Here is a 25,085-nt window from a genome sequence, read left to right as displayed (position 1 = left end):
GCGACACTCCCCGGCCGTGACAGCCGGCGGCGCGCGCGGGCGGCGGACTTTGGCGACATTCCCCGGCGGTGACAGGCGGGGCGGGGCGGCGGCGCGGCGGCCTCAATCCGGGGCGGGCGGGCGCCGAGCGCGGCGCGGGCGGGCCGGCTGCGGGACGAGCGGGCCGGCCGGGGATGCTGCTCGGAGCGCCGCGGTCCTCGTGCCAGTGAGCGCCGCGCGCCGCCGCAGCCATGACGGTGGAGTTCGAGGAGTGCATCAAGGACTCGCCGCGCTTCAGGTGCGCCCCCGGAGGCGGCGCGGCCCTTTGTGGTCGGCGGGGGTCGCCACCCCCTCGGGGCGCCCGGGGCCGCCGTGGGTGGGCACAGAGAGGGGGGGTGTCGTTGCGGCCTTTGTGGCGGGCGCGGGAGCCGGTGATGGGAGCTGGAGGACCCCGCCTCGGACAAAGCCCGCAGCCCGGGGCCCAAAGGCCTTGAACAAAAGATGCCCCTTGTGCTGGTCACCTCGCACGGAGGTTGTTCGCGTGGGGGTGGGGTGTCCGCCTGCATAGACACGTCTCCGTGGGAGTGTCCGCCCCAGCTTTGTGTCTGCACCTTCGTGCCGGCCACCTGCACGGGGCTGAGAGCCCCCTGGCCCTGCAGTCCTGCTCTGGCCTGGGCTGTCTGGGTGCGAGGAGCGTCTGTCCCGGAGAGAAGTGCACGGGGGTCAGGCAAGTGGCGCCACGTTTTCAGCCTGGGGCCAGCTGCTTGGCAGGGGTGACCTAGGGGCCTGGAGGGGTGGGCGTTTTGGGTAGGGGTTCTGCCCTGTGCCCAGGACCGGGTTGGTCTCTTTGGTCCTTCCCCGGAGTGCAGGCATGTTCACTCCTGGGCACCCGGAGCCCCTTCAGTGTGGCAGGTGCATGTGTGGGAGCTCCGCTCCTCTGGCCGCCCTGGAGGTGCAGACCCCTGGTGTGAGTGTGTGGGTGGGCTGCCCCCCACCAGCTGACACGCTTGCTGCCTGCATGTGTGCCTGTCCCTCCCTAACGCTCTCGTGGGTGCCTACTGGTGCTATGCATTTACCCTGCACACATGAGCTTTGGCACACAGCACACGTTAGTCTGTTCCCGTGTATCCCGGCACTAGGCCTACGTGTGCTTGCACCTGTGTGTGTCTTGCCCGTGGGCACACATGTCTGTGTGTACCCTGTGTCACTGCGTCCAGGTACCTTTGCTTGCACATGAGCACATGTGTGTTTGCTCATACGTGTGTGTGCCTGCTGAGTCTTGGGTGTGCCGGCAGACCTGCGTGTGCGTGCACTGGTGAGCCTCAGCATTGGTGCCCTTAGCCCTGTGTCCCTTGCCTTGCACAACCATCACACAGGGGAGAAAAGGCTTGGGGACGCTAGGGATGAGGGGCCAGAGGTTGGCCCAGGGAGGGGCCCCAGCGCAGAGGGTTTGGGGGCGATTCTCTGCATTGTCCCATCTGCTGTTGCTGACTGATTGGCGGGGTTGTGAGCAACTCCAGCATCCACAATCCTGGGCTCGCACCACTGCCCACTGTCCTCCAGGATCCAGGCCGGGGGGTGGTGGTGGACGTGTAGCTGGGGCCTCAGCTGTGGCCTTGGTCCTGACTGACGCACCCTGGTCTCACCTTGACCCGTTGCTCAGATGCCCCGTGGTCCTTCTTCCTGAGTGGTCGGATTGGGACATTGGCACCCCACTCATCTCCAGGCCTTCTCTCCTATACTAGCCTGGTCTGTCTGTGGCCCATGGGGGCGCAGTGCCTGCCTGTGTTTTGCCTTGCTCCCTCGTCGGGAGGGGCTACCCCAGAAAAGTGCCCATCTGGGCCCGGGATGGGGGCTGAGAAGATTCATCTGAATGACTCTTGGGCCACAGAAACCACACTGTGTGGGTTTCGGGGTTGGGCTGAGATTCAACGGGGGTTTGAGGTTCTCCTGGGGTCCCACTGTCTCCTCACCCTGTCACTGCAGGGTAACCTGGGACTTCCTGGGGGCAGGCCTGGAGAGAGCCACAGTGGGGCTGGGGGGCAGGCTGTGCTCAGTGATGTGGGGCCAGGTGGCCCCAGCCCTGGGAAGAGGGACCATGCCCGCCTGCCTGTGGCCTGGTAAGAGCCCCACAGCCCTGGGGTGCATGGGGGAGAGTCCAGACCCTTCCAGACAGGCTGGGAGGCACCCCCTCCCCTGGGTGGGGCTTCAGGCGCTGAGTCATGGCTTTGGTGGGGAAGCCTGCCTCGCCCTCCTCCTTGTCATCCAAGCTGCTGAAGAAATCCTGGAGGGAGGGCGGAAGAGGAGGCCTCGGATCCTTGGAGGCTGGGGCTCCCCTGACAGGGTGCGGGTTCTTGGCTCTCTGCAGAATACCCTCCTTGCCCCCGCGAACACATTCATCAGCATCCGGTGCGGCCCCACCCTCGTCCGGGGCCCCTCCTCTCTGCAGCTGCTGGGTTGAGGGGGGCTGGGGTGGCCCGGGGTCCTGCAGCGTCTGCTCCTGGGGGGGTGGTCTGTCCCTTCCCTGGAGCTCAGAGTTCCCTTCGCCCTGCTGGAACGAACCTGTGTCCTGTCGGGGACAGTGGTGGGTACGTCCAGTCCCTGGCTGGAGCCGCCTGCTTCCCTCCCAACAGCTCCGAATTGTGGGCCGGCAAAATGGTACGCCTCCCGGGAGGGACAGTCCCTGACCAGAACCTTGACTGGGTTCCCAGGCCCGGGAACCCCTGGAACGCAGCGCCCCCCTGCGGGCCATGGGGGCAGTGAGGGCCCTGTATCTGGATGGCCTTGCCTCTGCCCTGCCGCCACCCAAGACCTGTTCCTGGAGGCCTGCCTCTCACTCCTGGGCCCCCACTGTCACCCCTGGCCCTCGTGCCCTGTCGTCCTACATCCCCAGGAGGCCAGATGGGCCCAGTTCACCAGCTGATCGGGTTGGGGGGGGGCGGTGGGGTGGGTGGTGCTGGGATCCTGGCCTTCTTTCCCTATTTCCTGTTCCCAGAACAGGGGAGGGGGGTCACGTGCCTGATCCATCTGCCTCGCCTTCCGGGGATTCTCCCCGTCTGTGGCTTCTCTGGTGATGTCATTCGTTAACTCTTTCCTCCCTGCGGCAGCCCCATTGTCAGGCTGCTGCGGTGGGAGGGGGCTCCCCTGAAGCTTGCCCCACTGCTCCCTTTGGGCAGACTGTGCTGGTTGGTGTTCTGAGGTTGGAGGAGCCAGGGGGCACCCGTTCTGCTGCTGCCGGAACTGGCGAGAGCCACTGGCTGCTACGTACGGGCTGTGGGACTGGTCTGCCCCAGGGTGCCCAAGGACATCTGGCGGGCCCACGGTGGGGCTGAGGTGCCCTCGGAGAAAGGCAGTGGCCAGGCTAGGAGAGTGGCCAGCGAGTGGCATCCCTCCCTCTGTCCCTGGGGGCTTGTCTGACTTCTCCCTGGGGCCACAGCAGCCAGACCCCGGATGGGGACATTACAACTGGCCAGGCCCCTTCCTGCCTGGGGTGGTGGTGGGCACTGCATGGCTTTGGAGTCAGCTGGGCCTGGGTCCAGCCTCACCCTCTGCCCAGGGGCGCATCTGCCTTTCCCAGCTTCCGTTTCCTCCATGTGTGGGGAGCACGGGACCGCGGGCGGGCTGACGGGAGCAGGTAGCCGGAAGCTAAGCAGACCCTTCCTACCGCACGCACATTGTCCCCAGGAGGCGAGGGGCACAGGGCGCAGAAACCCCCGCCTGACCCGAGCCTGGCCCCTGCGCTGGCGGCCGGGCCTGCAGCCAGCTCGTTCCTCTTGCAGGGCTACCATTGACGAGGTGGAGACGGATGTGGTGGAGATGGAAGGCAAACTGGACAAGGTGAAGGTCCCGGGGTGCCTCTCCGCCCCGCGCCGGGCCCGGACTCGTCCCTGCACAGACACACGTGTGTGCGAGAGTGTGTGTGTGCGCGTGTGTGCACAGGGCGTGCCCCCTCTGTGTGCGGTGCACCCGGCCTGGGGCTGTCCCTGTTTCTCCCACTGTGGCCTACCGTACCTGCCCCAGGGCGCCCATGCTGCTTGCCTGCGTGAGTCTCCCATGAAGTGGGGGTCGGCCTTGGTGTGCCCCTCCCACCATCTGTGGGGCGAGGGGGTGCTGAGGGTGTTCCCCAGGGACAGGCTTGGGGGAGGAGGAGAGGGAGAAAGGAGGGGCAGCATCCCTGAGCCCCTTCGCTGGCGGATCCTGCCAGCCCCCAGCTCCCGCCCTGGGTTCCCCTGCTCTGGCCTTCTGCTCTGGAGCCCCTCACTGTGCTCCCAGCTACAGTGAGTCAGAGAGAGGGCTGGCTCCTCAGGCACAGCTGTGTCCCAGGCACGGACGGGCCCTGAGCAGAATTCTGGCCGCCCCTCGGCGGTTCCCACCTCTGTGGCCTGGCTTCTTAGAGGAGGTGAGGGTTGCCCCTGGAGGCAGCGCGAACGTGGCCCCTTCCATCCCCCATAGCTGGTCAAACTGTGCAGCGGCATGATCGAGGCCGGCAAGGCCTACGTCACCACCAACAGGCTCTTCCTGAGTGGCGTTCGGGACCTGTCCCAGCAGTGCCAGGGCGACGCCGTCATCTCGGTGAGGGGGCAGCTGAGCTCTGACCGCTGGATGGGTGGGCACAAGCTAGCAGCTGCTTGACTGGGAGCCCTGGGCATTTGCACTGGGCCACGGGGGCGTGTAGCTCCGAGACCTGGGGGGAGGGTGCCAGCTGCCCCTGGGAACACCGCTGTCTCATCTGAGCTGGGGTCTCCTCTCCCCCGTCGTCCCCAGGAATGCCTGCAGAGGTTTGGAGACAGCCTCCAGGAGATGGTCAACTACCACATGGTAAGCCCTGGCCGCAGTGGGGGGGCCTGCCAAGGGCAGGTCCCTCTGGCTTCCAACGCAGGCAGCACCCCCACCCGCTCCCCGCAGGCCCCGCCCAGCCTGGAAAGACTCTCTGCTGGCTCACAGGGAGCTGAGCTGGCCACTGCTGGGAAGCCGTGTTCCTGTTCCTCCAGTCTCCGGGGGTGGGGGGTGTCCCTGAGGGGCTCTGCGGTGTCCCAGGTTAGGGCCAGACAAAGGGGAGGTACTTGGATTCTGGGGGTGGGAGCAGGGAGCAACAGAGCCCGGGTCTGAGGCCAGTGGGCTCTTCGGGTGGGGGATACTCAGAGGCTCATCCAGGACCCCCCAGGTGTTCTGGCCGGGCCGTAGAAGTGCCTCCCTGGCTGGCCCCAGGGCCCCTGAATGACTGCCAACCTCACTGTGACCCAGGCTGGGGCTGGGTGGCCTCGAGCCCCTCAGTGCCCCTAGCAGGGACACACAGAGTAGGCCTGAGGCCCGTGTGGGTGGTCAGACCCGGGCTTGGGAACCAGAACCCCAGACTAAACAAGGAGCCCCACCCCCGCAGGGGAAGTTTAGAAATAAACCAGCTCAGGATAGCTCATTCTCCCCAGTCTGTCTGTCTGTCTATTCCTAGTTAGGGCCCAGCCCTCCTCCTGTGATGGGGGCATCTGATTCTGGGCCAAATCTGTGCTTAGGGATGCCTTCCAGCTCCTGAAAATCACCCTCCCCTGTTCCCTAGGTCAAGACCCTTGAGAGCTCTGGGCTCTGACCCGATCCTTTCTCCTGTAGGCCTGGCTATGCTTGAGGTGGCCTCCAAGACCGGGGGGGGGGGCGGTGGGTGTCACCCAGCGGCCTATGTGTGCTTGCCATGTCTAAGTCGGCATGGGGTGGTGCCGCCGGAGGGGGACCCGTCCGGGAGAGCTTTGATCTCTAGCCTGGCTGCGAGCCAGTAGCGGAGATGGGCAGGTGGTCACAGCTGTGGCCTTTGGGCACCAACCCAGGCCTGGGGCCACACCCACTCCCCTGGACCCTGGGAGGCTCCATAGGGGCAACCAGCTGGGGCCCAGGCAGGGCTCGGCGGGGCTTTCCCTCGTCCTCACTTGGAGGAACAGGGGCTTGGCCCCTGGAGCTGTGGAGGAGGAGACCCTAACACCACCTCCCTCCCTCCCTCGGCCCCCAGATCCTGTTCGACCAGGCCCAGAGGTCTGTGCGGCAGCAGCTCCACAATTTTGTCAAAGAGTGAGTGGCCCTCAGACCCCCGAGGGAGGCCTGGCCTCTACGGGCCCTGGGAGGGGTTGGTGGTGAGGCCTGTGATGGAGTAGCAAGCAGACACAGCTATGCTTGATTTGGGGGGGTCTTGGGGCCTGCCTAGGCGAGGCCTTGGCCCAGAGCCTCAAGACTCTAGGTGGAGGACTTAGCAGGAACAGAGGCTTGGAGGTGGGACCAGGCTTTGGGCAAGGAAAGTGCCTGGAGCACACAGGGTAGCCAGGGGGGCCTCGGGCAAAGGGTGAGGGTTGGGGTGGGCTGGAGACGGAATTAGGGTGGCGGTGGAAGGGGTGGGGGCCGGGTGGACGTCTGAGCGTGTGTGCAGTTGGAGTGTTTGTGGTACCCTGAGTGATGCTGAGTTGAATCTGAGTGTGAGTGCAGGTCCAGGGTGGGGCAGGGGGTCTCCCTAGACCGATGGATCCTGGGAGTGAGGTGGGGAAGGGCAGGGGGAAGGGGGGACTGGGGGGAGGGGGGAAAGGAAGGGGGAGAAGCAGGCAATGGAGGAGGCAGAAAAGTAGGGGGGCAGGAAGAGGGGGAGGAAGAGGAAGGGAAAGAGGTGGAAGAGGGAGGGGGAGGGGAAGAGGAGGAGGAGGGGGGAGGAAAAGAAAAGGGGGTGAGCCAGGGCTGGGGGTGAGGCGGCTGGGACAGAGCCCTAGGGAAGGGAGGGCAGTTCATTGAGGTGGAGACACAACACGCACCCCTCCCAAGACCCCGACCTGACACCTGCTGGTCCCCAGGGACGTGCGGAAGTTCAAGGAGACCAAGAAGCAGTTTGACAAAGTTCGAGAGGACATGGAACTGTCCCTTGTGAGGAATGCCCAGGCCCCACGGCACCGTCCCCATGAGGTAGAGGAGGCCACAGGTGCCTTGACCCTCACCCGGAAGTGCTTCCGTCACCTGGCTCTGGATTACGTGCTCCAGGTCAGCCACCGGGCAAGGAGTAGTGAGGCCTGGAGTGGGTGGGAAGCTCCTCCCGTGTTTCTGCAGACAGAGCGGGTGTTCAGAGCAGCCCCTCTGGCTCCAGAAAACCTCAGATGCCAGCTCTCGGGAAGGAGCATGGTCATGAGGGGTGCCCAGGCAGAGGCACAGCAGTGGGGGTGGGTGCAGGCCACAGGCGTAGGCGGAGGCCTTGAAGATCTTGCTGACCGGGGCTTGGGCAGCCTAGGAACAGGTGTAAGAACTTCTGTCTTTGCTCATGGGAGGAACCGAAGTCCTAACTAGGGGAAGGACGCTGTGACCTTGAAAGGGTGAGGCTGGCCCAAGGGCGGGGAGCTGGAGATGAGCTGCAGGTCTCAGGGGACCACACACAGCCTGAGAGGACACCATGGTAAGGAACAGGTCACAAGCTACGTCAGCTCCGACACCCTTCACCTGTCCACTGACCCCTTGCAGATCAACGTCCTCCAGGCCAAGAAGAAGTTTGAAATCTTGGATTCTGTAAGTGATTGGTGAGGGGGCGGGGAGGAGGGGGCCTTGGCCGTAAGGACAGGCCTGTGAGGTGTATGGGATGCGAGTACACCAGGCGGGCCTCTGGTCGTGGCTACTGAGGGCTGCCCCCCCGTGCCCCCCCACCCCAGATGCTGTCCTTCATGCACGCTCAGTACAGCTTCTTCCAGCAAGGCTATAGCCTGCTGCACCAGCTGGACCCCTACATGAAGAAGCTGGCAGCCGAGGTGAGCCTGCAGGCTGTGGTGGGGCCCCCGGGGTCTTGGAGGCAGAGTGCTCACCGGGCTCCCTGGGTCCCCTCCCCCACAGCTAGACCAGCTGGTGATCGACTCAGCCGTGGAAAAGCGGGACATGGAGCGGAAGCACGCGGCCATCCAGCAGCGGGTGAGGCCCTGCAGCCCCTGACCTCCCTGCATGAGCGGGGGGTGGGGGGTGGGCAAGGGACCACTACCCCCTTATTCCCTCTCTAGGCCGCCCACTCTGTGGGGGCTGACACTGCTTCTCTTTGAAATGTGCACCCAGAGGGAGAGGTCTCCATCCTTAGGAGCCTCAACATAGCCTAGCAGAAGGGACAGCCCTGGGACAGTCCCTTAGAGGTCCACCCTGGGGGACAGAGGGAGACTAGGAGTGGCCTGGAGACCTCAATTGCAGACGCCTACCCAGACAGCCCCAGGGTAGAAGTGGGCTGCAGTGGGGAGTGGCTATTTCCAGATCCCTGGGAGCCTGGCGGCGGGGTGGGAGGGGGCAGTCACTCACGGGCTCTCTCTCCCTCTTCGCACCCTCCCTGCTCCCGGCCCTCTCAGACGCTGCTGCAGGTGAGTGGGCTCCTGCCCAGGGTGGGGAGTGAGGGAAGAGGAGGCCCGGGCAGGGCGGGCCTCTGCCCTCCCCCACCCCTGGGAGCTTCAGCACCAAGGACACCTCCAGGCCTCAGCGTCCCCAGCACCTGCGAGCTCTGCGCTGTCCGCGGTGGCTGGCACGGGCAGGACTTGGGTTGAGCCGGACCACATCCCCCTCGGGGGACGGGAAGGGCAGCAGCTGTCCCTTTCTGCCCCCGTTCAGCCAGGGGAGCAGGTGGCTGAGGCTCCTCTCCTACCGCCGGACACACAGGACAACACTCAGTGTCTCCTCACGCCCTGTGAATGGGGCTCTGTGGGGCCGGCTGGAACAGGCCCAGCTGGCAGCCTAAACGGGGGACGAAGGGTGGGGGCAGGCAGCTTCCTTCCTGGTCCCAGAGCTGCTGTCCCTACAGGGCTGGGGGTGGGGGTGGGGGATGGAGCTCTGGGGGCCCCCAGCTGTAGTGTGAGGTGTCTGCCCCCCCCCCGTGGGGTTTCAGGGCAACCATCTCTGCTGGGGTCAGGAAGAGGCTGTGGACAGCAGCGCCTCACCTCAGCGCTGGCTCAGGGGAGCCTGGCCAGGCGACAGTGTCCTCACAAGCAGGGGTGGATACTCACCGGAGGCCCCGACCGCCCCCAGGACTTCTCCTATGATGAGCCCAAAGTGGAATTTGATGTGGATGCGCCCAGTGGTGTGGTGATGGAGGGCTACCTCTTCAAGAGGGCGAGCAATGCCTTCAAGACATGGAACCGGTGAGGGAGGGGTCCTCTCAGGGGGTCTGCGGGGCAGACTCGGGGCTGGCCCTGCCTGACCCACTCCTGGCCCATGCCCCCACCCAGGCGCTGGTTCTCCATCCAGAACAGCCAGCTGGTCTACCAGAAGAAGGTCAAGGTGCGCTGCAGGGCTGCTGGGGCTGGGTCAGTGGCGGCCGGCCTCTCCCCGCTGGGACCCTGGGGTGGGCTGAGGACACAGCGCCTCAACAGTCAGGGCACAGAGACTACTTGGGTCTCAGTCTGTGTCCATAGAGTGAAGCGGTAAGTGCGCGGCGGGGGCAGGGCACAAGGGCCATGGTGCGGCTGCCCGCAGGACGCGCTGACCGTGGTGGTGGATGACCTGCGTCTGTGCTCCGTGAAGCCTTGCGAGGACATCGAGCGCCGGTTCTGCTTTGAGGTCGTGTCACCCACCAAGTAAGGAGATGGAGGCACACCCTGGGGCAGGAGGGGGATGGAGCCCTTGCCCGCGGGGCCTGATGGTCCCCTGCCCCCAGGAGCTGCATGCTGCAGGCTGACTCGGAGAAGCTGCGGCAGGCCTGGGTCCGGGCTGTGCAAGCCAGCATTGCATCTGCCTACCGGGAGAGCCCCGACAGCTGCTACAGTGAGGTGGGGGCCCCTGAGCGCCCTCCCCGTGTGTAAGCATGGGGGCGTGCGGCAGGGAGCCGGCCCCCACATGTGGGACAGGAGCGGGGCTCCGGGTATGGGCGGCGTGAGCATCGGGAGTGTGGGTGTGCACACGCCCACGGCACATAGGCTGAGGCTTCCGCTGTCCTCCCCTGAGCTGGCACCTCTGGCTGGGGCTGGGGAGGGAGGCCGGAGCTTCTGAGGGCTGAGCGGCCCCTCACGCACCCCCAGAGGCTGGACCGCACGGCGTCTCCCTCCACGAGCAGCATCGACTCCGCTACGGACTCTCGGGAGCGCGGCGTCAAGGGGGAGAGCCTGCTGCAGCGCGTGCAGAACGTCGCTGGCAATGGCCAGTGTGGGGACTGCGGCCAGCCTGACCCCCGCTGGGCCAGCATCAACCTGGGTGTGCTGCTCTGCATCGAGTGCTCAGGCATCCACAGGTGGGCCTGCTGGGGGGCAGGGCACAGGTGGAGGTGGGGTGGAGCCACACCCTGCCTCACCCCTGCCTCCTCCCTGTCCAGGAGCCTGGGTGTCCACTGCTCCAAGGTGCGGTCCTTGACTCTGGACTCATGGGAGCCGGAGCTGCTGAAGGTGTGTATGAGGCCATCCAGGCTGCCACGCTCCCTGAGCCCGGTCTGCGAGCTGGTGGGGGTTGGGGGCTGGCCTGTGAGCCGGGGCTGACGCCTGCACACCGCATCTCCTCTAGCTGATGTGTGAGCTTGGAAACAGCACTGTGAACCAGATCTACGAGGCTCAGTGCGAGGGGCCGGGCAGCAGGAAGCCCACAGCCAGCAGCTCCAGGTGAGGCGGGGCGGCCGTGGAGATGGGGCCGAGGGAGCCCCCGCGCACACGTGCGGCCTCATGCGCGCCCCCCCGGTCCAGGCAGGACAAGGAAGCCTGGATCAAGGACAAGTACGTAGAAAAGAAGTTCCTGCGGAAGGTGCCCTCAGCGCCAGCCCGGGAGGCGCCTCGGCCCTGGCGGGTGCAGAAGTGCCACCGCCACCACAGCTCACCCCGAGCCCCCGCTGCACGCCGCAAGGTCCGCCTGGAGCCTGTCCTGCCCTCCGTGGCTGCCCTGTCCTCAGGTACCCGCAGGCTGTAGCCTCAGCTCGCACAGCCGTGCAGGGGTGGGAAGCAGGCTCCGGTGGGGGCATGAGCAGCCAAACCTCAGGCCCCAGGAGAATCAAGGTGGAGTAGGGCAGGGGGAGGCAGAGGCTCCCAGCAGGACTTGGGCACCCTACTTTGCCTTGTGCCTCAGTTTACCCATCTCCCTGCCTCAGGTGCTGTGGAGCGCAAGTTTCGGCGGGATTCTCTCTTCTGCCCAGATGAGCTGGACTCCCTCTTCTCCTACTTTGATGCAGGGGCTGCTGCAGCCGGTCCACGTAGTAAGTGCTGTGAGGGCCCTTGGCCCCTGCGGCCCTGTCCCCTTGGCTCCATCGGGGCAGCAGAGCAGGGACCGGGTGTGGCTCCCCGGAAGGTGGGTGAATGTGGACAGCCACAGCCACTCGCTTGGAGAGTGGGGGACAGGTGTCCCTTGCAGCAAGGACTGGGTTGGTGCTGGGGAGAACTTGGGGGTCAAGCAGGGCTAAGGCTGAGATAGTATCTGGAGGGCCTGGGGTTACTCAGCCAGAGCTGGAGGCTGAGGCAGTGATCTGCAACAGTGTATGTGCGAGTAGCGTGTGTGGTTTGCACACTGGAGTGAGAGCATGTATGTGAGTGCGTGTGGGTGTAAAGGGAGTCTGTGGCTGAATGTGCATACAGGCATACATGCAGGTGGATGTGTCCGTGTGCACTGAGGGCCCCGTGCGCACGTGTGTGTGTGTGTGTGTGTGTGTGTGTGCGCGCATGCGCGCCTGTATGCTGGGAGCCGACAGCTGTGTTGGAGACCGAATGTGGGACACAATTGTGCATCTCTGCCAGCTCCTCTTGGAGCTGGGATCCAAATGCTACAAGCAGAGCTCCCGACTGAGGGGTTCCTGCTAATGATTTATGGGTACCCAGTGGTCCAGGCTACCCCAAGAGCCTTTCTGGGCAGTGTGGGCAGAAGGCATGGACCCAGGCCAAGAACTGACAGGGCTGGGGCGGTGACTGGATGGCCTCCGGCAGCAGAGGGCGATGCCTCACCATTCCTGCTTCTGGGGCCGCCCTGGGGAAACCATCAGAGATTTCACTGGATGTCGTGGGGTAGGGGTGGGCCGGAGGTGTCCCCGGAGCCTCCCGGTGAAGACCTCGAAGCTGCTTCCTGGGCTGGCCACATGCACTTGCCACAGACTCAGTGGAAGCCCCCACGGCTCACGGTTGTTTCACCCCCTCAGTCCTGCTGGGGCTGACCTCCCACAGCAGGGCTTCCCCTGGGGCTGTGCTCTGCTGTGAGCTCCTCTGGCTCCTTGGAGCTGTTTTCTCCCCCTACCTGCGTCCTAGGCAGGGCTCCCCTCCGCTCCTGGGGGCTGATCGCATCCCTGGGGCCATCCCTGGAGGATGGATGTGAGCTCTAGCCTTTCCACAGGGCTCTGGGTGGAGTCAGGGACTCTAAGGCCCCCCCATCTGTCCCTGGACCCCGCAGGTCTGAGCAGCGACAGTGGCCTAGGAGGCAGCTCTGATGGCAGCTCGGACGTGCTGGCCTTCGGCGCAGGCTCCGTGGTGGACAGCGTCGCGGAGGAGGGTGGGTGCACACCTCCCCGCCTCCGACGCTGCCCGGCCCCGCCCTCCCACAACGGGCTCCGTCTTGTGGCAGCTCATGACCTAACCTCTCCCCTTAGAGGGTGCTGAGTCCGAGGAGTCCAGCGGTGAGGTGGACGGAGAGGCTGAGGCCTGGGGCCTGGCAGACGTGCGTGAGCTGCACCCTGGGCTTCTGGCACACCGTGCTGCGCGCACTCGAGACCTCCCCGCACTGGCCACGGCGCTGGCGCACGGGGCAGAGGTCAACTGGGCCGACGCGGAGGACGAGGGCAAGACGCCATTGGTGCAGGCTGTGTTAGGGGTGAGCGGGGGTCGGGGTGGTGGGGTGCTGCATGGGACACAGGTGCATCTTCAGAGCTCTCTTTCGTATGGCGCCAACACGGGGACCCCTGGTACCCTCCTGGAAGCCAGCAAAGGGCCATTTCCCAGCTGAGTCTGAACTGTCCTCGGTCCCCAGGGCTCCTTGATTGTCTGTGAATTCCTTCTGCAAAACGGAGCAGACGTGAACCAAAGAGACAGCCGGGGCCGGGCGCCCCTGCACCACGCCACACTCCTAGGACGCACGGGGTGAGTCTCCGTCGCCCCTCCTGCCCGCGGTGGGGGCCGGGCCAGGGCGTCGCCTTGGCCTGCCCCGGGCCAGCCCCGACTTGTCCCCGCCCCCCTCCAGTCAGGTCTGCCTGTTCTTGAAGCGGGGAGCTGACCAGCATGCCTTGGACCACGAGCAGCAGGACCCGCTGAGCATCGCGATCCAGGAGGCCAACGCCGACATCGTCACGCTGTGAGCGCGGGCGGGGCCTGGGGCGGGGCCGGGGGGGTGGGGAACCCGGCGGGGCGGGGGGGTGGGGGCGCGGCTCACCCGGCGCCTCCCCCAGGCTCCGTCTGGCGCGCATGGCCGAGGAGATGCGAGAGGCCGAGGCGCCCCCGGGCCAGCCGGGCCCCCTGGCGGGGAGCAGCCCCACGGAGCTCCAGTACCGCAGGTGCATCCAGGAGTTCATCAGCCTCCACCTGGAGGAGAGCTAGGGCGGGGCGGCCGACCCGGGACCGCCCGCTCCGCCCGTGGTGGCCGCGGGATCATTTCCTGAGAGCCCCAGTGCCTGGGCAGCCCTGGAGCCCTGCTGCCTGCTCTGCCCTCCTCGGAGCGGTCCCAGCCCCTCGGGCCGGGAGACACCCCAACACTGAGTCTTAAGAAGCCCACGTTTCCCCTTGGGAGGTGCTGTGCCACCTGGTGCCCATCACCGCACCTGGGGACCCTGCGTCTTCAGGTGACCCCTTTCTCGGGCACCCGGGTTGCTCATGTCACAAACTGCTCTGAAGGCCCGGTGTCACCTTCTGCCCCTCAGATGCCCCTGCCCCCCAGGGGCCTGTGTCACTTTGTGCTCCTCCGTCCATCCTAGGACCTGTGTCACTTCATGTTCCTCTCTGCCTTCAGGGCCCCTGTCACCTCGTGCCCCCACCTTTACTGCCGTAGAACACTGACCTGCTAGTTGGGTCCCTCCTACACCCCCAGAGCCCCTCTGCTAGGCCCTACGGCTGGTGGCTGGCCACCAGCGCCTTGTGAGGGCTGAAGGGGCGGCCCATCCAGGGAATCAACCCATGTACCTCACTTAGTGACCGGCGTCCAGGCTGGGCTTCTTGGGTGCTGGGGGGTGGGCTGTGGCCTGGGGCCTCAACCCTGGCTGGACGCAGGCGTCCCAAGGCCATGTGGCTGGCCACGCAGGCCCCAGTGCTGGGTGGCCAGAGACCTGTCCCTTGGCCCCGAGCCGGTGCATAAAGGACTTTGGCACTTTCCACCCCCGCATCCGATATTCTTTATCACAGACTGAGCGGGTTTTCTACAACGACCTCTTTCTCACTTTGTTTTGCGTCTTTTCTCCGCGGACTCTTGAGGATGACTTTGGCGCACCTGGCCCTGCACCTGGCCCTGCCGGCTGCAGGGGGAGGCTCCTGCCGCTCTGCCCTGTCCCTCTCCGGCCTCAGCCCTCTAGCTGGGCCCTGGGGGGGCCCCAGGGGTCCCTCAGCTCACTCCCCAGGGCCCACCAACCTGTTCATTCTGCAGTCCCCTTCCTGGAGCCCTGGGGCTGTGGCTGGGCCTCTCCCCAACTTGCGGCCTTGGTCTGGCCAAGGCCAGTTGTCTGGTCACTATGCAAAAGCTGTCCAGGGAGGCTCCATGGGCGGCAAGGTGGGTGCTGACCCAGCCCCCCCAACTCTCTTGCCTGTTGGCTGTGACCCCTAAAGAGCAGAATTAGCTTCCTTCTTTCTCCCTGCTTGCGCTCTGCCCCCCCCTCCCCCCTCGGGCTGGCAGGACCCGCCCCCTGCTCCAGATCACAGTTAATAATAAACTGCTGTCTAGGCTCACCTGCCTTACTCCACTCTCTCAGCTGGGGAGGGGGTGTCTCTGGGCCCTTTGCCTCCCCTGAGGGGTGGCCCTGAGTGCCCCAAAAGGATGCGGTAAGCCAGAACCCAGGCCCCGCCTGCTGGGGGCCCTGCAGGCGGCCCTGGGGCTTCTTCGATGGAAACTGACTCCCTACACCCCCAGCCCCCATTCCCTGCTTTTCTCTGGCCTGGACTGTGCCCCCTGGAGGGAGCAGCAGCAAGAGACACTAACCAAGGAGTGTGGTCCCGGGCTGGTCCTCTCTCCCGGCCAAGCCCTGACCCCACCAGCCGGCCGTGGGCACCGTGTCCTCCTCTCCCCCAGCCCCCACAGTGTGTCTGTGTCTCCCAGAGGTGGAGCAGCGGCCTGGGGCTTTCAGGTCCCTCAGGAAGGGTTGCTGGGAAGGAGAGCACAGGCAGCCGCCAGGTGGAATCGCTAATTTACTGCAAAGCAGCCTTTCCCCAACCTGCCCCAAGCTGAGGACGGCTCCTGCCCCATGCCTGTGCATAGCTGCACAGAGACATAGACAGACGTGTTGACACGCTTAGAAATTCATATATATTCACGTGACACCAACCACAGGGGCACACTCCCCTGTGGAGGCCCCTCCCCGCTTGTATGCACCCACACTCCCAGCTGTGCACGAACTAGACATGGGAATCCAGAGAGGTAGGGACACTCCCCTCCCCGCTGCCCTGGGCGTCCCTGAGGCCGCTGCTGGGCAGGTAGCCGGCTGATGAGAGTGCCCGGTGGGCTGGGCACCCTCCTGCCTGCCTGCCTGGAGCCCCCAGTGCAGCTTCCCTGGCCCTGGGTTTGGCTTGGCTGCCTGGCAGTGGCTCTGGGGGGCAGGTCTGGTTCCCCGTGGGCAGCCTGGAGAGCTTGCTGCAGCCACATCCCTCAGGATCAGAATAAGCTCCTGCTGGTTCGGGCGTGGGGCAGGGGGCGCTTGTGTGGCCTAACTCTTCAGCAAAGACTCCGGCCAGAGCTCCTGGAAGGATTGCGGGGCACAAGGCCAGCAGGGCCCCCCAGATGGTTGATATTCCTGCGGTCAGTGGGTAACTGCTCGGTTCCTGGGATCGTGGGGGGTGCCCCTGTGGCTGCCCCCAGCTGGGACCCCTGAGCTGTGTGGAGCCAGCGGCAGCCCCGAAGCACCACGAGAGCCAGGGCGTCAAGCAGCAGCTCCAGCAGCTCCAGCACAGAGAGGACCGAGGAGCCGAACCACAGGCTCCAGAGGCTGCCCATGGCTGACAGCAGCTGGGGCACCTGCAGGCATCAGGGGGCGGTGAGCAGGTGCCCGCAGCTAGGCCCTGGGGGTTCTGGCCCGCCACTGCTCCAGCCCCTCCAAGGCCGTGGGTCCCTGGCTGGCTCACCGAATAAACTGGTGTCTCATCCACCCTCCGGTAGTTGAGCTCCTGGTAGAAGATGTTCACCTTGGCCACGCTGCTCCTGCGGCAAGGCAGAGGCGTGAGGGGCTGGGCCCGGGCGCCCGCATGGCAGGGGTGCTAAGGACAAGGTTGGCAGAGGGAGGGGCTGGGCCGTGTCCTCTGGAGGGGGCGTGCACCCACCTGAGGCCTGGGGTCCGGCCTAGGCTCCTGGGGCCGTGCTTGCCCAGCGCCGCCAGGATCCAGTCCTGTGCACAGAAGGCTCACTGGGGCCACTGTTCCTCACAGCCCTCAGGGCGCTGTGGGGCAGGTGTTCAGAGTGGGAACCACAGGGGCACAGGCTGGTCTAGGGTAAGGCCTCTGGGACCTGGGAGACCCACCGGCTTGTCCGTCCCTTACCCACCCCTTTAGGGCACTCACAGCTGACTTGGAGGAGGGCCACCTGGAGGTCCCAGCGGAGAGCTTGTAGGAAGACTCCCTGGAGAGACAGACCCCCCGGTACACTCCTGCTGGGGTGCTGTGGCGGCAGCCTCTGACCCCGAGCCCCCACACCAGCCACCCACCTGCAGGGCCTGGGGCAGCGTGAGCTACAGGGAAGCCGGTGGGTCCCCAGGTCCCTGGAGAGCCGGTAGAAGCAGTGACCTGTGGCGGTGCAGGGGGAGGTTGTCACAGATGAACCCGCTAGGATCGACCGGGGGGTGGTGGAGAGGTTTGCAGGTTGGCAAGGCCTGACCGCCCTCCCCACCAGTGGCTGGGTGGGGGACTCTCACCCCAGGCCGGGTGCCTCGCGGAGCTGCAGTACTCGGCCCCCGACGGCAGGGGGTAGAAGAAGTAGCCGCAGGAGCAGGTCTCCACCATCAGCTGCTGAAAGCAGGACACCAGGCAGGCCTGGGGGGACAGCAGGGGACGTGAGCTGCAGGTCCTGGAGGCGGTCATCCCTCCCCGGGTCCACGAAGGGCCTGCTTCACCTCCCTCTCGGCAGGGCACCCGTCCTCCCCTTCACTCCCCTTGGCCACCCCTTCCCCAGGTGCCTCCCTTGCTGCCCCCCAACTCCCCGTCTCTGCCTTCTACGTCCCCTGGGCCTTCCCCTAAGCCTCCCCTGGCCTCCCTCTCCCAGGGCCAACCCAGGCTCCAGGTCTCCGTCCCCTGACCACCTTCTCTCCCGGCCTCCCTGGCCCTCCTGAGAAGCTCCTGTTCCACCACCGCGGCCCCAGACTCACCTGCAGGGTGTATGAGGCGTTGTAGAGCAGGGGCACGTCCACACCGTCTGCGCCCTCGCTGCAGTGGCTGTAGGGGTTCCCCAGCCGGCGTACCTCGTCCTAGGGTAAGGGCACGCTTCAGCGCAGCTGGGGTTGCCCTTCCTCCCCCAGGGCTGGGGAGTGGGAGGGCTGGGGCCCCTCCTCTGCGCCGGCTCTCGGGAGCCCACCCACCTCTCGGATGCCGATGGTGGTTTCGGTCCCTGGCCGGATGCTGAAGCCCTGGTGCTCCAGGAAGGGCGTGTGGTCATGTCCATGAATCATGACCCTAGCGCCGGCCTCCGTGGACAGCAGAGGCAGGTGGTGCCGCTGCTCAGCCCTGAGGACCAGGCTGATCCCTGGGAGGGGAAGGGGGTGAGGCCAGGCTGGCCTGGATGTCGCCCGCCCCCCACTTGGCTGTGGGCTGGCACTCACCGCGGGTGATGCCCTGGTGCTGTGCAGCTGAGACGCCGTCGAAGGTGTAGCAGCTGCCGTACGTGGGGTGGTGGAACGTCCGGAAGTGCCTGGAACCGGGAACCACACTCACACCAGCACACCCCTTCAGCCCAGGACCCCATTGCGTGGAGCCCGAGGGACTACGGCCTGTCCTACCTCTGTGGGCAGCTGTTTGCCGCCAGCCGGACCCCAGGGGTGGTGCCCGTGCCTGCAGTCAGCTGCCCCAACCCCCACTCACCGGGCCTGGCAGTCCTGGCCATCGAATTGGCAGGAGAGGATAAAGTGGCCTCTGTCGCTGCGGTGGCTGTCCTCGTGGGCGGTGGGCATCAGGGCCAAGACATTCACATAATGGAAGCAGTACCACTCACGGGCAGCTGTCACAGCCGACGTGGAGGCACGGCACAAGCAGTCCCCACCTGTGCTGTTGCACTGCGGGCCGTGGGGGGCCGGTCAGCACGGCCCTCTCAGCTGCCGACCCCCACTCAGAGATCTGCAGAGTGACAGTGTGCCCGGACCGTGCAGGGCTAGGGACACTCACCAGTCTGAAACCCACTTTATTCTGGCCACCGGGTCGGCTCAACCTTTGCAGGCGGACCCCGCGGTCCAGGTAGAAGGCGGGCTGTGGGAGCTGGTCAGCTGCAGAGAGGACGTCCCTGTTCTTGCTGAAGTTGAACTTGTAGAGAGACTGGATGTTCTCCTGGGCAAACTCATCGAGCACCTGCAGGTGGTGGCGGGCTGAGCGCGGCCTGGGCGGTGGGGGGGGGGGTGCGAGGTGAGTCAGAGCCCCCACGTCAGTCCCAAAGTATTGCTGGGGAGAGTAGGGTCGGCCCCCTTGGTGCTGATCCCAGAGACCAGCCTGGATACCCTAGAAGCACCCCCACCCCGTGTGGACTCCACCAGCCCCCTGGCTGGGCCCCAGCTCCTACCTGCTCCTCTGCCTCCTCACAGGAAATGTCGCCCTGCTCCCCACCCCTGAGCCCAGCTCCAGGCTGCCCTGCTGGAACGCTCCCTCCCACCTCCCCTCACCCTTCCCGGACTGCCCAGGCCCTGGTGTCTGGTGGCTCTGATCACTCCAAGCTCCAGCTGGCTCTTCTTTGTCCCTGAACACACGGCCCGCCCCCCTGCCCACCCCACCCCACCCCCACTGCTGCTGCCCGGAGCAGAGGTCTCAGGGTTCCCGACTGAGCAACTGGGCACAAGGGTGGCGCGAGGTGGGGTCCTCAGCGGCCTGGGCCTTGTGACCCGGTTGGCCTTCCGCGGTGACCACAGCCGGGGAGATGCCGCAGAGGTGGGAGTCGGCCCCCCTCACCTGTGCGGGTTCATGTCGCACAGAGTGACGGCTGGGAAGAGCTTGGGCTCCGAGTGCACGGACACTGTGGCGACCACCGGGTACCGCCAGTATTCGGCAAAGAGGAGCCCGAACTGCCAGTAGAGCACGCCCAGTGCGCCTGCCACCAGCAGCCCCCATGAGGCCGTCCTGACGCGGCTCTGGCTGGAGCAGACCAGGCGGATGGCGCCGTGGATGGTGGCGTTGGTGCAGAAGAAGGTGAGCAGCTCCCGGAAGGAGGTGTGCAGCTCCACCAGCCCCTCCCTCTGCCTGTCCTCCTGCAGGGCTGGCGGCGGCTGCTGGTCCTCGTGGACTGTCAGGGAACCACCGGCTGTGGCTGTGCAGGCCGTGGCTCCTCCCTGTGTCCGAGAAGCGGCCTTAGTGTGGCCCCAGTCTGTTGCCCGGCCCAACTCCAACTTGGGCCTCCTCACCTTGGGCTGGTAGGGCTTCCACCTCTGTCCCTCGGTCACCAATGGCACCACCCAGCCCCCTGATGCTCCAAAGAGGCCCTATCAGGGGGCCTGGGACTGGCCTTGCAGCCCCCCCACCCCAACCCCCCACCTCGGGGCAGGGCACCGGGCAGCCTCCGCAGGCCTGTCTTTTTGCAGCCATAGTGGGGTCTGCTGGTGGGGACAGGGACAGCAGAGAACATGGGGTCCAAGCCCTCACTGGTCCTGTTTGCATGCAGTCCTGAGGTTGGTGGGGGGGTCCCTGTCACTGTCTACTCACATGGGGCAGGGGCCTGTAGAGAGGGGCAGGCCAGGTGACCTGCTTGGGGTGGGGACTGTATTGTGTCCTTGGGCCTTGAGCCAATGTTGAAGGTCTGGGGCCCCTACAAAGACAAGACTCTGCGCTTCAGTGGCCTCTACCCACTCTTAGTGGCCAGCTTGGCCATGCTTGTTTGGGACTGAAGGAACCGAGCTGCTCTGGCCATGTCTGGGCCAAAGGTTGGGCCTGAGGACTGTTCCGTGCTCTGGACTCCAGTGAGGGAGCATCTGCTGAGTTTGTCCCCAGGGAAATCCCATTTGTGAAACGAGGGCTTCAGGAAGAGTGGGTGGGGGCCAGTGGGCTAGCCAGAGGTGGGGACCTGAGGGCCCTGCCCTGGAGAAGTAGGGCCACAGACCCAGGACCTCGAGACCCGCAGACCCCCAGCACACAGGGACATGGGACCCTGATGAGGCCAGGCCTACTCTTCCCGAAAACCTGTGGAGTCACCGCGCAGGCCTCCGGGGGACTTCCCACACCGTCCGCCTCTTGGTCTGAATCACTAGGCCTCCCTGCACCCAGGGCAGAGCCTCCTGAGCTCTGGCCCCCTCCTGAGTCACCTGGGCAGGGGGTTGAGCGGGGAAGCCCCTGCTGCGTCTCAGCCAGCAGGTGCCCTGCCTGGTGGGCCTCAGCAGGTTGCTCCCCTGCGCTCTGGGAAACTGCGTGTCGGAGCAGGCCAGCCGGCAGCGTGGAGCCACAGGCACATGGGGAGGGTGGGTGGCCTTCCTTCCCCGCTTCAAGTCTGTGGGCCTCCCCGCGTCCGGCCAGGAGTGGGTGCCGACATGGGGTCCTCACGCTGGCACAGAGCTCTGCCCATGTATGTTTGTCCCCCAGGATCACACTGGGTCTTTAGGGTGGGCCCGGATCCTCAGCTGCGTGTTGTAGGTTAGGCAGAAGGGGCTCCAGAAAGTTCTTTCTGACTCCAGCAACCATGTTTACCCTCCTCTAGACGCGTAGCCCAAAGCAGCCCCCTCCTGGCTCGGAGGGGGCTGGCAGGGGAGGAAGAGGGGACACCCTGGAGATGGGGACCTCGAGGACCCCTGAGAGCCTCCAGGGCTTCCTGAGACGGGGCAGGGTCCAGACACCTGGGATGGCCCCAGATGCACTGAGGGATCGGAGTGATGCAGCAGCAGCAGGGGTGCTTGGCCTCCTGTACACACACATGTGCACAAGTGTGTACATAGACACATACACCCGCCACACGTACCAAGCCCTCGGTTGGTGGGGACCGCATGACCCTCTTCTCTTGCCCTCAGTGCCTGCATGTGCTCAGGGTGACATGTGAGACACAGCCCCCTCCCCTTCAGGTTCCAGAAACCCCGAGGGATGACCTTCCTTCCTCGCCCCCCACCATGGGAAAGGAAGCCCATGTCAGGGGGCTTCCCTGCTGGTACCTGGAAGCCAGAGTCTCCTTCTGCAGGTGTCTCCATTCTCCGTGGCGTTGGCCCCAGTGATGGCAGCTCTAGGAGGTGACAAGACAGCGTGGGATGTGGCCCGACACTGGCCCAGCAGCCTCCTCTTTATAACAGGCTGGCGAGGCGTGGGATGAGGCTGGGAGGGGCCCATCTGCCAGGGCCGGACACACCCACTCCGGACCCGGAAGGGGAAGGCACGAGGACAGGGCTGGGGGTCTTTCCCCCGGTGAGCTTTCCTTGCACAGAGCCCTGGATGTGAGGTCTGGGGATGAGTGGCTCCTGGTTTCTACAGGCAGAGGAGAGGTCTGTGTTGGCTGCGACCCCCTTGCACGGCTCACCTGCCTCTCGCGGAGCAGACCCTCCCCTCCCCCAGCTCCCAAAGCTCAGATCTCTCAGGGGTCAGACACCTGCTTTTCTGGTGGCAGCAACCAACCCCCCCACACCCGCCGCACCTCCCTTCTCTGTTTCCTGACAGGCCAGCAGGGATCCCTGCCTTCCACTGCCTGCCCGGCTCACGTTGCTAGCACCGACCACGGGTGTCTGTGACCGAGGGACGCCAGGCAGGGACCTGCGCTCCCAGAACCCCGGTGTCTAGGGCCAGTCACCCAGCCACTGGGGCAGGCTCAAACTGTGGGACAACCCAGGCCCTGGGTGTGGAGGCGACACCTGGTGCCCTGCGGCACACGGTTCCCCTGCCCAGCAGACGCGAAGGCCACCACTGACCACACCGCACACTAAGACAACACACCACCCACGAAGATGACACACCACACGTCTTGGCCGCAGAGACACTAAGACCACACACCACACGCTAAGAACACACAGCACACTCAGGGGCCGGATCACGCTGGCATGGGGGTTGAAGTCCTGGGCCTCAGTGTGACCGGGTAAGGCTGGACGCTGTGCTGAGGGCAGGGTGCCCAGTGCCCCCCAGTCCCAGGGTGCCCCGCCACCTCTGGCCCCCTGGGGGGGGGGGTCCAACATGTCCCCAGGATGACCCAGAAACCTCACATCCCAATAACCAGAACCCTCAGCCTGGTCCCAGGTTTGAGGGTGTGTCTCAGGCCCTTCTGCCTGGCCCCCGCTCCCCCACAGAGGCAAGCTCTGGGTTCCTGACACCCCACCCCAAATCAGTGCGGAGGGCCTGAGGGCCTGGACTGGGATGAGGAAGGGAGCCTCGCTTCCCATAGGCCCTGCTGGGAGGCCTTGGCTCTGAGGAGGGGTGAGGCTTTGGAAGGAGGTAGACGGCCCCTGCTGACGTCTGGGGGAAGGGCGTCACGCCTGCCTGGGGAAGAGCGGGGTGCGGGGGTGAGTCACGGCTCCGACACTTACCATGTGAACGTGCCCGGATTAATCAACCTCTCGGAGCCCATTTCCTCAAGTGCAACATGGGCCTTAGTTTCCTCTTCCTGCTCAAGGCTCAGGGGTGGGACCAGCCAACACCGCTGGTGTGGATACCCCCTCCCCAAGCCCCCATCAGGCTCTCCAGACTCAGCACAGGCCCGGGGTGTCCCAGGCCCTCTTCTACAGAGCAGCTTTCCTTTGTGGGCTGGGTGAGGTTACCGAGGGGATGGGGGACACACTGTCCTCGGGGAGGCCTCTAGGCAGGGAGGAGGGCCCTGGGGACTCTGGGTAATCAGAGCAGGAGTGACCTGTGGCTCAGGAGACTGAAGAAGGTTGCTTCCAGGAAGGAGGGTCCTGGAGACCCCGGTCTTGGGGGGCTCAAGTCTAGCCAGAGTCTCAGCCAGCCAAGGGCATCTTACAGGGAACAGGAGCCCCTACTTTCCTGTGGGAGAGGGAGCCCTGGCCAGGGACAGAGGCAAGCCCGTGATGATGACCTGTACCAGAGGGGCTCAAGGCAGAAGGCACAAACCCTCCTTCCCTCATCCTGGGGAAACAGCTTGAGACTGGCCCACGCATAAGGCGCCCGGGGGGCAAGGATCGGTGACCAGTGTGGGGGGAGGAGGTCACCCCAGAGCCCACCTCTGGGAGGGCAGAGAGCACTCCGGCTGTCTCGCCAGGCCAAGAGACTGTATCCTCCCCTCCTGCCTCCCCAGGCCTCCCCGGCCCCAGGAGGAGCAGGAGTGCAGGCTGGGAAGGACTGGGTGAGCCCAGCTCCTGCCGCAGGGGAGGCCCATGTGGTTACCCTCCAGAACCGTACTGAAGGGTGTGAGGACACCTCAGAGAAGGGACAGGCAGGTGGCCCCAGATCCTCCACCCCTCTCCCCAGAGGGAATGTCGGACAGCCGGCCCCCATGTACTGAGTATCACCCCCTCTGGGACTTTGAGGGATAGGCTTCACCGAGGCTGAGCTGAGGGAGCCCAGGCCGGGGCTGCCCCAGAGACTGTCGGCGCCTGCTGTCTCCTGGGGCTCCCCAGGCTCAGCTTACTCACCTGCGGGTACCCCGCTCCCTCGGGGGCAGCTTAGAGATGGTCCTGGGGCTTCTGGTGTGACCGAGGTGAAGTCCGAGCCCATGGATTCTACATGTGTGGTGGATTCCTGGTGGATGTGGGTTGGTGGGGGTCTGCGGACTGGCCCACCCGCTTCTGGGAGGGGGAGGGGCCTTCTTGGTGCAAATGGGGAACCTCCCCACCCCTTCAAACACTGACCACAGGGTTAAGCAGGCGCTCTAGGGAGCCCAGAGGGGCTCCCTGAGGTGCCTCCAGCCCGGCGGTGGGCAGGGGGGGATGCTCAGGGTCCGGCCAGGTATCTCCCCCGGAAGGGGCGCGGTGTGTGAACACTTCCTGCCTGGTCACCTCCAGGCTGGCTCTTCGGGACCCCCTCTGGAGCCCTGGCCTGGGGAGGGAGTAGCAGCCCACAGGTAGGGGATGTTTTCTTCACTCTAACCCTTGTGGTTTCCTGGTAGCTCTTCCCACACAGAGCCATGGGACCCCCACCCAAGATGCTCAGGAGTGAGCACAGCCATCCTCTTCCTATAGCAGGGCCATTGGCACAAGAGGCAGGGCTGAAGTCTGGCAGAAAGGGCTAGCTCCTCCTTGTGCTCCAAAAGGGTGACTTTGGAGTTTGAGAGGGTCTCAGTTGTCATTTGCTGCCAGCCGAGCTGCCCACGCCTGTCTCAACTGCTGGAGCCATCAGCTCTATGGTGAGAGGGCTGGGCAGCTTGGGCCTTGGGAACCTGGAAGACAGCAAATGTGGTCGGAGTGAGGTCTTGGCAGGACCTGCTGGCCACATCTGTCTTCGGGAACTTCTCCCTTAGTTGTGACTCAGGGTGCTTGGTGATCAGGAGGGTGGGGGCTGATGCTGAGGGGCTCCGAGCTGAGTTTTCCCAACAAGGTGCTCCCACATAAGTCAGCACCCCCATTTTACACAGACAAACTGAGGCAAGAGAGGGCCTCTACCTGCCTCTGCCCCAACCGCACTCTGTCACAGCCTGTGCTCTGCAGGTGTGTGTGGGTGTGTGCCAGACACACCTGCGCTCGAACCCCAGCTGCCCCGGAGAGGCCTCCCTTACATAACTTCCCATGTGCTAAAAACAGCTGGTCTGCCCCTTGTGGGGATGGCGGACCCTGGAGGAGGCAGAGGAGTGAAGTCAGCATGCTGAGTGTGGCAGCAGGAGGCTGAGCTCTGGAAGCCGCCAGCCTCCCCAGAAGGCAGGCAGGCCGGGGACGGGTGATATGGTTGGAGGCAGAAGCAGGCCGGATTCCCACGGGTTGACTTGTCTGGCTGCAGATGGATGGAGGGACCATGAGCACTCCT

The 25,085-nt window shown here is 65.3% G+C and overlaps 2 protein-coding genes across 2 annotated transcripts; one reads left to right on the top strand and one right to left on the bottom strand.

Moving 5' to 3' along the window:
- Window positions 1-109: 109 nt before the first annotated feature.
- ACAP3 (ArfGAP with coiled-coil, ankyrin repeat and PH domains 3) lies at window positions 110-14,206 on the top strand. The gene is made up of 24 exons (XM_082686215.1): window positions 110-277; window positions 3,759-3,816; window positions 4,432-4,551; window positions 4,744-4,797; window positions 5,975-6,033; window positions 6,798-6,981; window positions 7,453-7,497; window positions 7,638-7,733; window positions 7,816-7,890; window positions 8,310-8,321; window positions 8,980-9,092; window positions 9,180-9,231; window positions 9,427-9,527; window positions 9,608-9,719; window positions 9,969-10,177; window positions 10,259-10,328; window positions 10,444-10,538; window positions 10,620-10,822; window positions 11,018-11,122; window positions 12,301-12,399; window positions 12,497-12,717; window positions 12,874-12,983; window positions 13,084-13,194; window positions 13,289-14,206. The coding sequence occupies exons 1-24, from the start codon at window positions 231-233 to the stop codon at window positions 13,434-13,436; spliced, it is 2,499 nt and encodes an 832-aa protein (XP_082542341.1). The 5' UTR covers window positions 110-230; the 3' UTR covers window positions 13,437-14,206.
- Window positions 14,207-15,209: 1,003 nt separating this feature from the next.
- On the bottom strand, window positions 15,210-23,952 carry SCNN1D (sodium channel epithelial 1 subunit delta). The gene is made up of 14 exons (XM_082686204.1): window positions 23,762-23,952; window positions 21,347-21,414; window positions 19,170-19,546; window positions 18,399-18,606; window positions 18,099-18,289; window positions 17,840-17,928; window positions 17,600-17,763; window positions 17,390-17,488; window positions 16,940-17,057; window positions 16,733-16,811; window positions 16,590-16,647; window positions 16,353-16,417; window positions 16,158-16,233; window positions 15,210-16,050 (listed from the first exon to the last, which is right to left on the bottom strand). The coding sequence occupies exons 1-14, from the start codon at window positions 23,841-23,843 to the stop codon at window positions 15,751-15,753; spliced, it is 1,974 nt and encodes a 657-aa protein (XP_082542330.1). The 5' UTR covers window positions 23,844-23,952; the 3' UTR covers window positions 15,210-15,750.
- Between the last annotated feature and the right edge of the window lie 1,133 nt (window positions 23,953-25,085).

The sequence above is a fragment of the Mustela nivalis genome (assembly GCF_964662115.1).
Source record: "Mustela nivalis genome assembly, chromosome: 10".
In the NCBI taxonomy this organism is placed as follows: domain Eukaryota; kingdom Metazoa; phylum Chordata; class Mammalia; order Carnivora; family Mustelidae; genus Mustela; species Mustela nivalis.
The sequence above is the reverse complement of the archived record's forward strand: the minus strand, read 5'-3'. Positions and strand labels throughout refer to the sequence as shown.

Bases quoted from the DNA above. Each gene is read 5' to 3' on its own strand.
- ACAP3 (XM_082686215.1), top strand. From the start codon at position 231: ATGACGGTGGAGTTCGAGGAGTGCATCAAGGACTCGCCGCGCTTCAG. The intron at 9,093-9,179 runs GTGAGGGAGGGG...GCCCCCACCCAG, and splicing joins GCCTTCAAGACATGGAACCG to GCGCTGGTTCTCCATCCAGA. The intron at 10,823-11,017 runs GTACCCGCAGGC...TCCCTGCCTCAG, and splicing joins CGTGGCTGCCCTGTCCTCAG to GTGCTGTGGAGCGCAAGTTT.
- SCNN1D (XM_082686204.1), bottom strand. From the start codon at position 23,843: ATGGGCTCGGACTTCACCTCGGTCACACCAGAAGCCCCAGGACCATCT. The intron at 17,489-17,599 runs GTGGGTGGGCTC...CCCTTACCCTAG, and splicing joins CCACCATCGGCATCCGAGAG to GACGAGGTACGCCGGCTGGG. The intron at 16,051-16,157 runs GTGAGCCAGCCA...TGATGCCTGCAG, and splicing joins ATGAGACACCAGTTTATTCG to GTGCCCCAGCTGCTGTCAGC.